The sequence below is a fragment of the Sus scrofa genome, chromosome 7 (assembly GCF_054392235.1).
Source record: "Sus scrofa isolate SSC_HxYL_T2T_F1_AM1 chromosome 7, Sscrofa_HxYL_maternal_Yorkshire_Landrace_v2.0, whole genome shotgun sequence".
In the NCBI taxonomy this organism is placed as follows: domain Eukaryota; kingdom Metazoa; phylum Chordata; class Mammalia; order Artiodactyla; family Suidae; genus Sus; species Sus scrofa.
The window spans coordinates 35,534,230-35,546,551 of NC_139389.1; the positions used below are offsets into that span (position 1 = coordinate 35,534,230).

Consider the following 12,322-nt stretch of genomic DNA (forward strand, 5'->3'; position numbering starts at 1 on the left):
CCTCCCTAGGCAACCCCATGGAGCACGTGCACAAGTGGGGACCACTCCCCTAAGGTTTGTGCTGTGGCATCGAGACATGTACCGTCTCATGAAATTAGCATCCAAGGAGGTCAGAACTCAAGGAGGCCTTGAACATCACTGACATCACCCCTTCGTGACTCCGATAAGGAAACTGAGGCTCAGGAGATTATGTAAACTGCCCAAGGTCAATGCTGGGACCTTGACTGTCAGAACAAGGACAGGAGCCCAGAGCTGACCAACTAACACCACCAGTGCCTCCACCATGAGGTCACTCATGCAGCCACGGGCTGCAGAAAGCCCGGCTCTTCTTGGAGTAATCTGTAAGCTCTACTTATAGGTCTGGGCCCAACCCATTTCTAAATGACTCCCCCAAAGGGCTGAAAATGTCCCCAAGAAGGCTGCTCAAATATGCCTTCCGTGTCTCCTCTGTGCTAATTATCCTGTGAGGCAGCAGGAATGCAAAGAAGAAAAGGTGTGTAGCTTTAAGGACCTGGCTCTGATGGAGGACAGAGATAATTACAGAGAGGTAAGAGCAATGACACAGGTGGCCCCAGAAACCAGAGAGGAGGGAAGGGAAGGCTTCTCAGAGGAACGGGATACCCTGAGCTGTGTCCCCCGGGACGAAGAGCAGGGAAGCAGACAAAGAAGCAGAGGAAGAGTAACTCACGGGAGACCAGGTACAAAACCAAAGACTCCCGGGGCATGAAACGCTTGGCAACCAAGGGCAGCCAACTGCAGCTGAACCACCAGGTTCAAGCTGGAAAGAGATGAGAGATAAAGTCAAAGACAAAAACGCTGCCAGGCTGTGTCCGGCAAGTGAGAAGCCACTGCGAGAGGAAGTCAGCCATCACATCTGTGTTTTAGAAAGATCACTCCCACCAAGTACTGAGGCAGGATTTGAAGAAGATGAAGGAGTTTGAGCCTCTATCACAAAACGGCCAATGATGATGCTCTGTAGGCAACAGACACTGTTCCCAGCACTATATTAACTCAACCTTCACACAAATGCACGAGGTAGGGATCATTATTACCTTCCTTTTCTACCTTCTTTTCAGAGATGAGTAAGCTACGGCACAGTGAAGCTGAGTTACCTGTCCCAAGTGTCACAGCTAAGAGGTGAATCTCCTAACCATTCCATACACCTTCCCATCAAGCAAGAGATTCGGCCTGGAACCCACACGTGAGTAGAAGAGGTGGAGGGAGGGGCTGATCCACGCAGCTATCACACCGAATAATGCCCAAGCTTCCTGTCCGCCCCCCACAGCCTGCACACAGTCCTGCCCTCTGGCTTCAGAAACAGAACCACGTCAACCCAGAGTGAGGGTCTCCACCCCAAAGCACAGCCCCATGTCACTTCACAAAAGCTCACTGTCTTCAATGCCTGCCCCAATGCCCAGCCCATCTGAACCTGCCTTCGGTGAAAACCAGCCTCCTCCAAGGCTCCACAGCAACTCCTGGTTTGCAGGCCCGCCTGGCACTGAGCCACATAGAAATTCAGTGATGCTAACATCTCTGCCCCGCTAAAAAGTGTAGGCTTCTTGAATGCAAGAGTTTGATGCCAGTCTTCCAAAGACCCAGAGCAAACATCTGATTAACCCCAGACGGCCTACCCAAGGGTTTTCCCAGGCCTATGGAAAAGAGCCCCAGCCAAGGAGAGAGGGAACAGACGGAGTTCCCTGGTGGCTTAGGGGTTAAGGATCCAGCATTGTCACTGTTGTGGCTCAGGTCAAGGCTGTGGTGGCATAGCTTCCATCTCTGGCCTTCGAACTTCCATATGCATCAGGTATGGCTTAGGAAAAAAAAAAGGAGAGAGGAAGCAGAGATGACAGAACCCCCCCACCCCCAGGCCTATTTTTCTCTCCCCCAGAAAGATCACAGCACCTGGAGTCAGGAGTGGGAGAGGCGAGCCCACATTTCCATTCTGCTTTGACACTTCCGTTTACCTCTCATCTTTCATTTCTTTAGCTGTACTTTCATTTCTTTACCCACTTGGGCAGATTTCTCTAATCGCTAGGCCTCCATTCAACCCTGATTTAAAAAAAAAAAATCAAAATCTTTGACAACCTAACAACATCTACTAAAATTTGTAAAATGTATACCTTTTCATCCAATAATTATGCATCATGAACTTTATCTTAAAGAAACGTTTGCCCAGTTGTACAATGTAACATGAACAAGAACATTAAATCCCGCTGCAAAAAAAAAAAAAAAAAAACTGGAAACAATTAAATTGTCCAGCAAGAAGAGAATGGTGAAATAAATACATCATGGCATATCCAGTACAAGGGAATACTACAGCACCCATACAATGCTAAAATATACCTATACCAAAAAAAGCAAGTGGTGAAGTAATTTATAAAGTCATTTGTATGAAAATAATTCATATAGGAGTCCTCTTTTTGTTTCCACAATAATAAATATATAGTGGTATATGAAGAGGAAAAAATTCTGTAAGAATATATTCTAAAATTACTAATGTCGGGTATCACTTGGAGGGAATCAATGAAAATTCCACATTTTTTACTCTTTGAATTCTTCTATGCATCCAACACATAAAATAACAAGACAAAACAAGGCCACAGCAGGGACAAAGTCCGGTAGGTTGCACTAACAGCACAAGCCTCAGAGCCCAGGTCGCAGCATCTTCTACGTCAGGTCAGAGTCAGAGCCCAGGTCATGCACTCAGCGGTTCAGCAGTTCAATTCAGGCCTTCACAACTGCTCATCTAACCCGAGCTCCCCACTTCCACCCCACGTCAGTTGACATCCCCTCTGATTCTCCTTCCCCCAGTGGGTGTGGACTGTGGATAGAAAGGTGACTAGAGCTGTCAGGGAGGAGAAGCCACACTGTCCAGGAATCAGTCTGGAACAGGCTTCAATTAGGTGTAGCACCTTCCACCCACGACATGACAAATCCATGCCTTAAGGTTCTTGAAAACAGAAATACTAAATTTCTCCCAACTGACTCAAATTCTCTGGAATCCAGAAGTTACAGCCTAGACAGATAAGAAAATTCTTCAAAACAATGATAAAGAAAAAAAAAATTTTTAATATTTCATCTTACTTCCAGAACTTCAGAGTATCTTACACTACAAGCACAAACACACACACACACACACATGATCAGATCTCTAAAATACCACATGCAATAGTAAATTACCATTCCGGTCCACTAAATAATACCCAAGAGAAAGTAAATGGACATCCAGAAGTTTCTCCTATGCATTTACTAAGATCTGGCCCATGATCTCATCTCCCCTCATAACTATCACATGAAGTAGGGGACAAACATTTCTAGGCCTGGGATCTGGGTAGAGTCCTAAAATAGGCAACTTTCCTCTGTAAGCAAAGAGAGAAGCCAGCAGCCTCACTGGATCTTCACCCAGCACAGCCTAAAGTCTCTGCTCAAGGACATAGTTGGGATTTTTTTTTTTTGGTCTTTTTTAGGGCTGCACCCACGGCATATGGAGGTTCCCAGGCTAGGGGTTGAATCTGAGCTGCAGCTACCGGCCTACACCACAGCCACAGCAATGCAGGATACGAGTTGCATCTGCGACCTTCACCACAGGTTCACAGCAACACCAGATCCTTAACCCACTGATTGAGACCAGGGATCAAACCTGCGTCCTCAAGGATACTAGTCAGATTCATTTCCACTGAGCCACGATGAGAACTCTGGATTTTTTTTTTTTTTAACTCAAATGAAACTATTTATTTTGATGTGACTGTAGATTCTCACACAATTATAAGAGATCACACAGAAAGAGCCCCCGCACCTCAATCCAGCTTTCCCCAATGGTGACATCTTACAGAACTAAAGCACAAGATCATGGCCAGGTTATTGATGGTGATACAGTCAAGACACAGAACGTTTCCATCAGACAGCTGGGATTTCTGTCATCCCTGCTCAGAAATGTTTACACTGCTATTTCTGACCCTGCCATGTAAATATCAGCTTTGCCTTACCACCACCACTCCCCCGCACCCTCCCCCAAATTTCAAATCTGTGTAAGGAGTCCTTTTTAAGGAAATCCCAAGTACTAACTCATTACAGTACAGAAGCTGCCATTTCTGGCAGAGCGGATAATGCTCGAGAGGCTGTGGTACCCCTTCCCTCTGGAGGCCCCGGGGAAGAGGGGAGGGGGCTGGGGAAACAGACTCATTTTACCATTTGCCAGCATGACTCAACTTGGTCAACTCTAGGAACGGTATGTTAAGTGAATCATTTCACTTTTTCTCAAAGAATTGAGCTATTTTTTAAAAAGAGATGTCAGTGATGCGTTGACTTCAAGTTACCCTGGAAATCAAAATGCTCCAAGCATTCGTGTTTTAAAGCATCAGCAGAGCACGGTGAAACTGAGGTCTGTGGTCCAGCACACACACAGCACGCATTCATGTCACCCATGGGGTTGCCAGCGTTACTGCGGCTGCAATTTTATGACCACATTCACTGAAATCCAAAAAGGAACAAACTCTTCCCATCCTTGGCACATCTGGCTGTCCATCTTCCCCCCAAGCCAGTGTCGACACACAAAGCTTAGTGAGCAATTTACAAGTTGAAGACAGACACGCCCCACGGTCCGAAAAAAAAAATGCATCCCTCAAAAGGAGGCAAATGCTTGGTGCTTTGTGTCCCAGGAGCCCCGATGAAGGTCCAGGGCGGTCAGCACAACACGGGAGGGGGCGCAGAAGCAAGCGTGCTGGACCAGAGGGCAGGAAGCTCTCAGTCTTAACATCCTAGACTAAGCTTCCCCCCGCCCCTTCTGCAGGTGCCGTGGGCTTTCTTCCCGCCCAGACCACAGCAACGGCTCCTGACTGCATCTCTACTCTGCCCAAGGCCGCCTTCCCAGAGCAGGGGTCTACCTGCACTCCGCCCCTGCTGACACACTGTCCACAAGTCAGAGCTCATCTCCTCGGCAAACCCACCCCTCCCAAGTCCACTCGCCCACTCGCTCAAGCCATCTGGAAAGGACCGGCTTTGGCCACCACCAGGGCTTTTTCCTTTCTTCTAATGTGACCATCACGCCCTCTGAAGCCTTCTCTCAACTCCCCAGAGAAGGAGAGGCCTCGGAGCTGTCACCACCTCCTCCCAAGCTGTCACATGGCCAGGCCCCACCCCCAGGTGCAGTGACACAGAGAGCTGGAGGCGAGCCCTGGCTTCACAGCTGACCTTGGCCGAGTTCCTTACACAAGCCTCTGAAACAACTTCTTAAATAAGTCTCGGCGTCTGCACTGACAAAGCTGGAATTATAAGGGCTAACGTGAGTTGTTATTCCATTTAAGGGAAATAATTTATAGAGAGCACTTCCTACGATGTTTGGAGCTCAGTAAAAATCTCGGGTAGGGGTAGCTTTTAGAATTATGAATATGTAGCAGATACCTGATGTTTCCAATCAAAGGGACTCTAATGTCTGCTAACCTGGGTCAAATCACACCTTCTCCAGGCCTCAGTTTCCTCCCCAGTGAAGTATAGGAGGAGGTGAGGGGGAGGGAGAAGGAGAGGAAGAGGGGGCTGGACCAACACATAACACAATCACGAAACCATTAAGTGCTAAACTATGTAATAGCAACAGGATCTCTGAGAAAGGAGAACTGTTTCCCTAACCTGAGAAACGTGGGGGTCCCCTCTCCAAGAGGCAAGCACTCTCCTGGGTGCCCTGCCTCCTGGGCTTTGCCTTAAATTATTTTCATTATTAATGGTATTTAAGTCGATCCAAATATAAAGGTTTATACACTTTAGCTCTTGGAAAACTATAAGGTAAAAATAAAGGCTCAGATTTAAAATCAGATTTAAAAAAATGATAAAGGAGAACTCAGTATTCACTGACCACAAGAGATGACAACGACACAATTTTACACTGTGTGCACATCATTCAGAGTGTATTTGGTACAACATTGCCTGGAACAGGCTCCTCAAAACTGTGTGGCTCCACCACCACGGGGCAGGGACCTCTTTAGCCATCCAGTGATCACTCTTCTCTAACAGACTTGCCATGAAATCTTTGGTCATGAACTTCCAGCCCTCATCTGACCCCAAAACATGATTTCAGCCATAAATCCGCATCTTTCCCCTTCACTATAGACGCACAGGGGTGCGTGATCTAACATCAGCACAAAATCCTTACGGCACGATTCACTCACAAGGTCACCTAGGTGTTACACAAGCTATGATTTTTTTTAATTATTACTTTAGAACATTAAAAAATTTAATTTCGGAGTTCCCATCGTGGCGCAGCAGAGACAAATCCGACTAGGAACCATGAGGCTGCAGGACTGATTCCTGGCCTTGCTCAGTGGGTAAAGGATTCGGCGTTGCCATGAGCTGTAGTGTAGGTCACAGACTCAGCTCAGATCTGGTGTGGCTGCGGCTCCAATTAGACCCCTAGCCTGGGAACCTCCATATACCACAAATGCAGCCCTAAAAAGGCAAAAGACAAAAAAATATTAATTTCAGTTTTAAAATATAACTTACAAATTCCCAAGAAACTGTCTTCAAACTCCATTTGAAAAGCATTGTGTCCTGATAAACGTATCTTGCCACAGTGTCGTGGCAAGAGATGGTGACCATCTCAGAGCTAACTGTAAGTGCTCGGCATGCATTGTCTCTTTAATGCCCAGGACCACCCTATAAAGCAGGTGCTACTGTGACACGTGAGGAAACCGAGGCATGAAGAAAGAATGCAGGTGACGGAGCAGCATCTGAATGGATTCCAGCACCCTGCCCTCTGCTCCTTCCCACCCAGTCCTGAGAGCCTCTGCAGAGAATGGCCAGCCACACACAGCCAGTGGAATCCAGGAGAAATCAGCCTGGAGGAGTGAGAGGCAGAGAAAAGGTGGCATTCTGCAGGAAGGAATAACGGGACCCAGGGACAGGATTGGATGGAGATGATAAGCTAAGTCCCTGCACCCGTGAGCCAGGAAGAACGGCTGGCCCAGCCTTCGGAAGTGGAACTTCTGGGAAGGGAAGCCAGGTCAGGAGGCAAGACCTCAACTGAAACATTGTGGATTTAAAACAAAAACGACTTATTCCAAGCGAGGATGGATATCCTCTCCAGAGTTCACAGCTGAAGACGCCAAAGTCATGTTCACAGAAATTTTGTTTACAACACATAAAGATTATTTCAGAAAGACAAGGTAGTCAAAAGGGTCCTGCACGGAAGAAACAGAGAATCAAGATGGGCAGCACAGGACCGTGGAATTGTGGTCAGGGTCATTACTAATTCCCACAGACCAGTGCACAGACGTCGGATGTGGGAAGGGCCATCGTGATGGCTAAGAAACAGGACCATCTACCCTTGACAGCATGGGAGGACTCAGCCAGGCACCAGGCACTGGAGTGCCCACTATGTCTCAGACACTGTGCTATGATCAGCCACGATCGAAAACACCCCTGCCACATGGAGTTTAAGTTCCGGTTGCGGAGACAAAGAACTAGTAGACAAGGACACAGTGTAGATTTAAGTAGTGACAAGTACGCTAAAGGCTGGGAAAAAATAAAGCAGGATGCGGATGGTAACAGGTATGTGAGATAACGTCATCTGGCAATCATGAAACAATCAACTGAACCCTAACGAAGAGCAGGTCATAAGACGAAACTCAACCTTTTAAACTAGAAAGGCTTGACAGCATTCACTCCAAGTGTCTGCTGCCTAGTGTACCAGGCCCTGTCTCATGAGACCCATGTGGTCTAGAGGGACCACGGCCAACACACATTTGACCGCATCTGAGAATCGATGGACATTAAGGGGAAATGATGGCATCGAGAACACAGAGGACATACAGAGAGGAAGGCAGGGATGGTGAAGAGGGGACAAAACAATTGCACCACACAGATGACCTTCACGTCTGAAGACCTTGCAACCTGAATATTCTCTGACTCTATGAGAGAAGGACAGGCACCAGGGCAGTGATGGGCTTAAGAGACAAGAAAGATGCAGTGGAGGAAGATCTGTATCAGACTCAGTAAGCTTCATTCAACAGATAAACAGTGGTTTACAGAGCAGGACCCACGAGATGCCAGGCTTATGCTCCCAAGGGAGCATCTCAAGATGTCTCTGTTAATACACACCCCAGAGAGTTCCGGCTGTGGCACAGTGGGTTGAGAAGCTGGTGTTGTCTCTGGCAGCTCAGATTTGATTCCTGACCCAGCAACTTCCATATACCTCGGTTTGGCCATACACACACACACACACACACACACCCCAAAAGGATGGAGCTGGGGGAAGGGGATGAGACCAAGGATGGGAAGGGGTGGCAAGGCTGTCTCACCCAACTGCTCCGGGTGGAAGGAGATCACTAAAGCCCCCCTGTGGCAGAGCATCACGAAGAGGCAATCACGGGGTGGAAGCAGTGCTGAGGATGGTGCTGCAGGTTCGACACAAGGTTGGAAAGCTAAATAAGTAACCACCAGGTCTGAAAATTGTGCTGCTGCCCGCTCCAGCCCACACCCACTACCTCTGTACTAAAGTTGCTGTCTCCCCACAAAGCTGCAGACAGCTCACCGGAACCATGCCTTCTTTGAATGCTACACTCCCCACAACTAGTAAACCCAGGCCGCCACCACAAAGACCTTGCTGGTTTGTCAGCAAAAGAGGTCCCTTAGTGATGTGGCAGGTAAGGAGGCAGGGGCTGGGAGGGCAGGGAGCAGAGCTGATGAGTTGCACAGATCTCAGAGGGAGAAATAACGCATGACCAAGCAAAGACTATGAATGAAGCATCTGTGTTTTCCAGGCGGTTGTTGGGGCCTGGTGGGCACACTCCCAGGCACCCAGACACACAAGAAGTCAGGGAGAAGTGGGTTTTACATAACTTGAAAACTATAAACCTAATTTAAGGGACGAAAGAGCAATGACCCATAGGGTAGACCACTGCTAGCCTTTGAAGAGCTGGTTTATTACCATATTTATGGAGGCCTATCAGGCTGCATTTTGCGCTTCTGAGAACGTTTCCATTTAGAGTCAGAAGAAATACCTGACATATTCAAAACCCGTAATTTCCCATACCAAGCTGAATTCCCCAACATTACGGGAAAACCCACAAACGCTGCAGAAGGGAGTGAAAAGCCAATCCAGTCAAAGGAAATCTTCCAGTTCTACAAAAGAAAACAAACAAACAAAAACACCACAAAGAGCACTGAAGCATTTCTAGTTGAACAGCTTTTCACTCAATCTTTAATAACTTCATTCTGAAGCCCTTGAAAAGTCTTAAATTACATATTCTGTGTTCCTGGCAACAGCAATGCCTAAAACTCCTTAAAACGTAGGGCAGTAAGCGAGCTCATGACTTCTAAGTCAAATTTAAGGGAGCTGAAGGCCAGATAAAACTATGTGTTTGAAAATGCCTGCAAAATAATAAATGCCGGAGGGAACTGGATGGCTTTTCTGCTTCTAAACTAAATAAAGCCTGGGGGGTTTTGCAAAGATCCTAGTGAGGATAATCCCCACGACTGCAAGGAGCAAACCCTCCAATCAATTCCACACTGAACCAAGGAAAGTTAATCCAAGAAGAATAACAACACTTGAAATGTTGAGAAAAATAGTTCTGCTGTTTAAAACAGTATGTCGGCGTGGAGGACAAATCCGGTCCTTCTAACAAGCCAGAACATTTGTCTTGTGAGTGTTTCTATAACCACGTCTTGGCTTTGTGTTAACAAAGGGTCCAGCAAGATAGCTGAGTTCCGACGCTCTGGCCTTCAGGTCCTCCCCCGACTGCCAGCAGCTCCCTACTTCCTGCACACCTTCGGATTACTGCACCGACTTCCTGCACAGCCCTGAATTTGGGATACCTTCCTCCCAAAGGCTTACTCAAGTCAAGTTCCCTGGGCAAGCTTGAAGGTTAAAAGTTCGCAGTCCCGGACCCTCCACTAAAGCACAATCAGCAAGTGTCGCTTGGCAAGTCTGGCCTCAGCAGAGTGATTAATTGATGTAAACAACTCGGAAGAGGTAACGCATCACTGCAAGGGCAGAAGTCAGCAGGGTGAACCTGTCTGCTCCGGGAATCGCGGCTGCAAGGCTGGCCCGCCCAACAGAGGCTCTGCTGGCGTTCCCCGCAGCTCCTTCCACGCAACAGGTCCACGCCAGCGGGGCCGGGGAAGAACCTGGGCACCTGCCCACAGCTCGGCGGCCGCAGCCCCCACCCCCACTTCGCGGCCGGTCCCGGAACCCAGGCAGGCGGGTCAGTTTCAGCTCTTCCCCGCACGGCCCACCTGCGATAAGGGACGGGGCACATTCTTCGCAAGATGCCGAGATAGCGCCGCTCGCTCGCGCGCTGCCCACCTCCTCCCCGCCCTGCCCAGGCCGAAGGGGGAGACGCGCCCCGGACAGCGATCGGGGAATGCAGGGAGAGGGGACCGCCCCGGGAGAGGGATGCCGCGCCTGGTCCTTCCAGCCGAGAACGACCCGAGCCACCTGGCTCCTCACCTGTCCGATCACAGGTGCGGGGCGTTGGTACCTAGATGTTTATCTAAACTACTTGGCACAGAACGTTTCCTCAACCATACAAGCTCTAGCGACTACTCGGAAAACAGCAAGTCGCTTTGTACAGAAAGAAAAGGAACTTTTCGGGGGGTAGGGGGGAGGAGTACAGGAGGAAGAAGCAGGTGAATACAGGCAGAGGTGGTTCCTGTGGGACCTGTCGGCAGGGTCCAGAGGTAAAAGAGTGGACGAGAGGTAAGGGAGAGGAAGGGACCAGAGGGGAGGGGAAAAGAGGACTGAGGCTGGAGGGGCTCAGCAGTGCTCCCCCGAGGGCGGCGCGCAGGTGAGACCGGACACTCACCTCCGGCAGCTCGCGGAGCTGGTTGGCGTCCAGCAGCAGCTCCTCCAGGCTGCGGGCGTAGCGGTAGATCTCCTCGGGGACGTAGACCAGCGAGCAGTGACGCTTGTCGATAGTCTCCACATGACGGTTGCACCGCCACAGGGGGATGCAGTGGAACATCGCCGCCCGCCGCCGGGTCCCGAGCCGCGGAGACCCGGGCTCCCCGCCCGCTCCGCCCGCCCGGCGGCTGCGCTCCGCCGGCCACCCACCCCGCGCTCGTTGGCCCCCGTGCTCACTCGCGCCTCGCGCCGGACTCCGAGCTCCAAACGCTCCCAGGCACCTTGGGCGAGAGCCCCCCCTGCGGCTCCGCGCCCCCGCCCGCCGGTGCGCCCCTCCCACCTTCCCGCAGCTCTGCTGCTGCCGCCGCCGCCGCCGCCACCACCACCGCGCGGAGCTTCCTACTCGCCGCCGCCGCGCGACTGAGCATGCGCGCCAATGGGCGCGCGCCCAGGGCGGCTCCGGCTCGAGGGATCCTCTGCTCCGGGTTTTCGAAGCGACCTGGATCTGGAGGGTCGGGAAAGCCACGACCAGAGGCTCGCGATCCCCCCACTAAGGCTGGGGACCTGGGGACTCTCGGGGCCTCGCAGGGAGCTACTCTGGAGGAGCCTGCAGCGAAGAGGCGGCAGGGGCGAGGCGGCCTGGGGGAGCAGAACAACTTTAATTTTTAGTTTTACTTAACTCGCTCTCCTCGCTCCCCTTCCCCAAAACACTTTCTCTTCCGGGGTCAGGCGGGACCGCCCCGAAGCGTACCTTGCGCGCCGGAGCTGCAAGATTCTGTGTGGTTTTGAGGTGTCTTCGCCGCCCCGGCTTCGGCTTTCTCGGCCACTTGTGTGCGCGCTGCTCCCCGCAGCCCCAGAAGTGAGCTGGCCGCCCCCAGCCCCGCACAGCGCCTGGGCCCTTGCCCTGCCCTCCCGTCCTCGGGCACCGCCTGCAGGCTGTGCAGCATCCTCAGTAATCCTTGTCTATGTGCACAGTAATAGGAGACCCCTCTGCCCAAACCATCAAAGGCATAGGAGTCAGAGAGTCTGCGAGATTTTCACAGATGTGCATGCACCCCGTCGGAAGCCCACAGGCAAAAAAACGAGCAGGAAAAGATGAGTGTCTGAGCCTGTTCCAGCCCGGCCAGATGTTGGCCCCTGGTGACTGGCCTGGACGTGTGAGGAGCGGGGGAGGTGGGGCAGGTCACTCAGGGGATGCCAGAAGAGCATCCTCCATCAGGCTACTGCGTTTCTGCACCAGCACTGTCTCTTGCAAAGGGCAGACTGCAGCCCAAGAAGTAGTAGCTGGGAAGGACCCAGGAGGCTCACTAGTGGGTGGTAGTGACCATTCCCTTGCCCCTGATTCAAATCAAAAGACTAGGGCCAGAATCCTGAACTGGCCCTCTTCTCCCTACATCTCCAAATAACCAAACTGGCTCCTTCACAAAGAGTCGCTGACCAGGTCAAAACCAATCACATTGATGGACTGTTTCATCCAGGTGTACTCTGACT

At 50.6% G+C, this 12,322-nt stretch overlaps 1 protein-coding gene across 1 annotated transcript in view; it reads right to left on the reverse strand.

Annotated features, from left to right (window-relative positions):
* Positions 1-11,218, reverse strand: part of LRRC1 (leucine rich repeat containing 1) — a 129,639-nt gene extending 118,421 nt beyond the window's left edge. Inside the window, exon 1 of the mRNA XM_001927688.7 lies at positions 10,794-11,218. Coding sequence (XP_001927723.2) covers positions 10,794-10,952 — 159 coding nt within the window. The 5' untranslated portion in view covers positions 10,953-11,218. The remainder of the gene's footprint in view (positions 1-10,793) is intronic.
* Between the last annotated feature and the right edge of the window lie 1,104 nt (positions 11,219-12,322).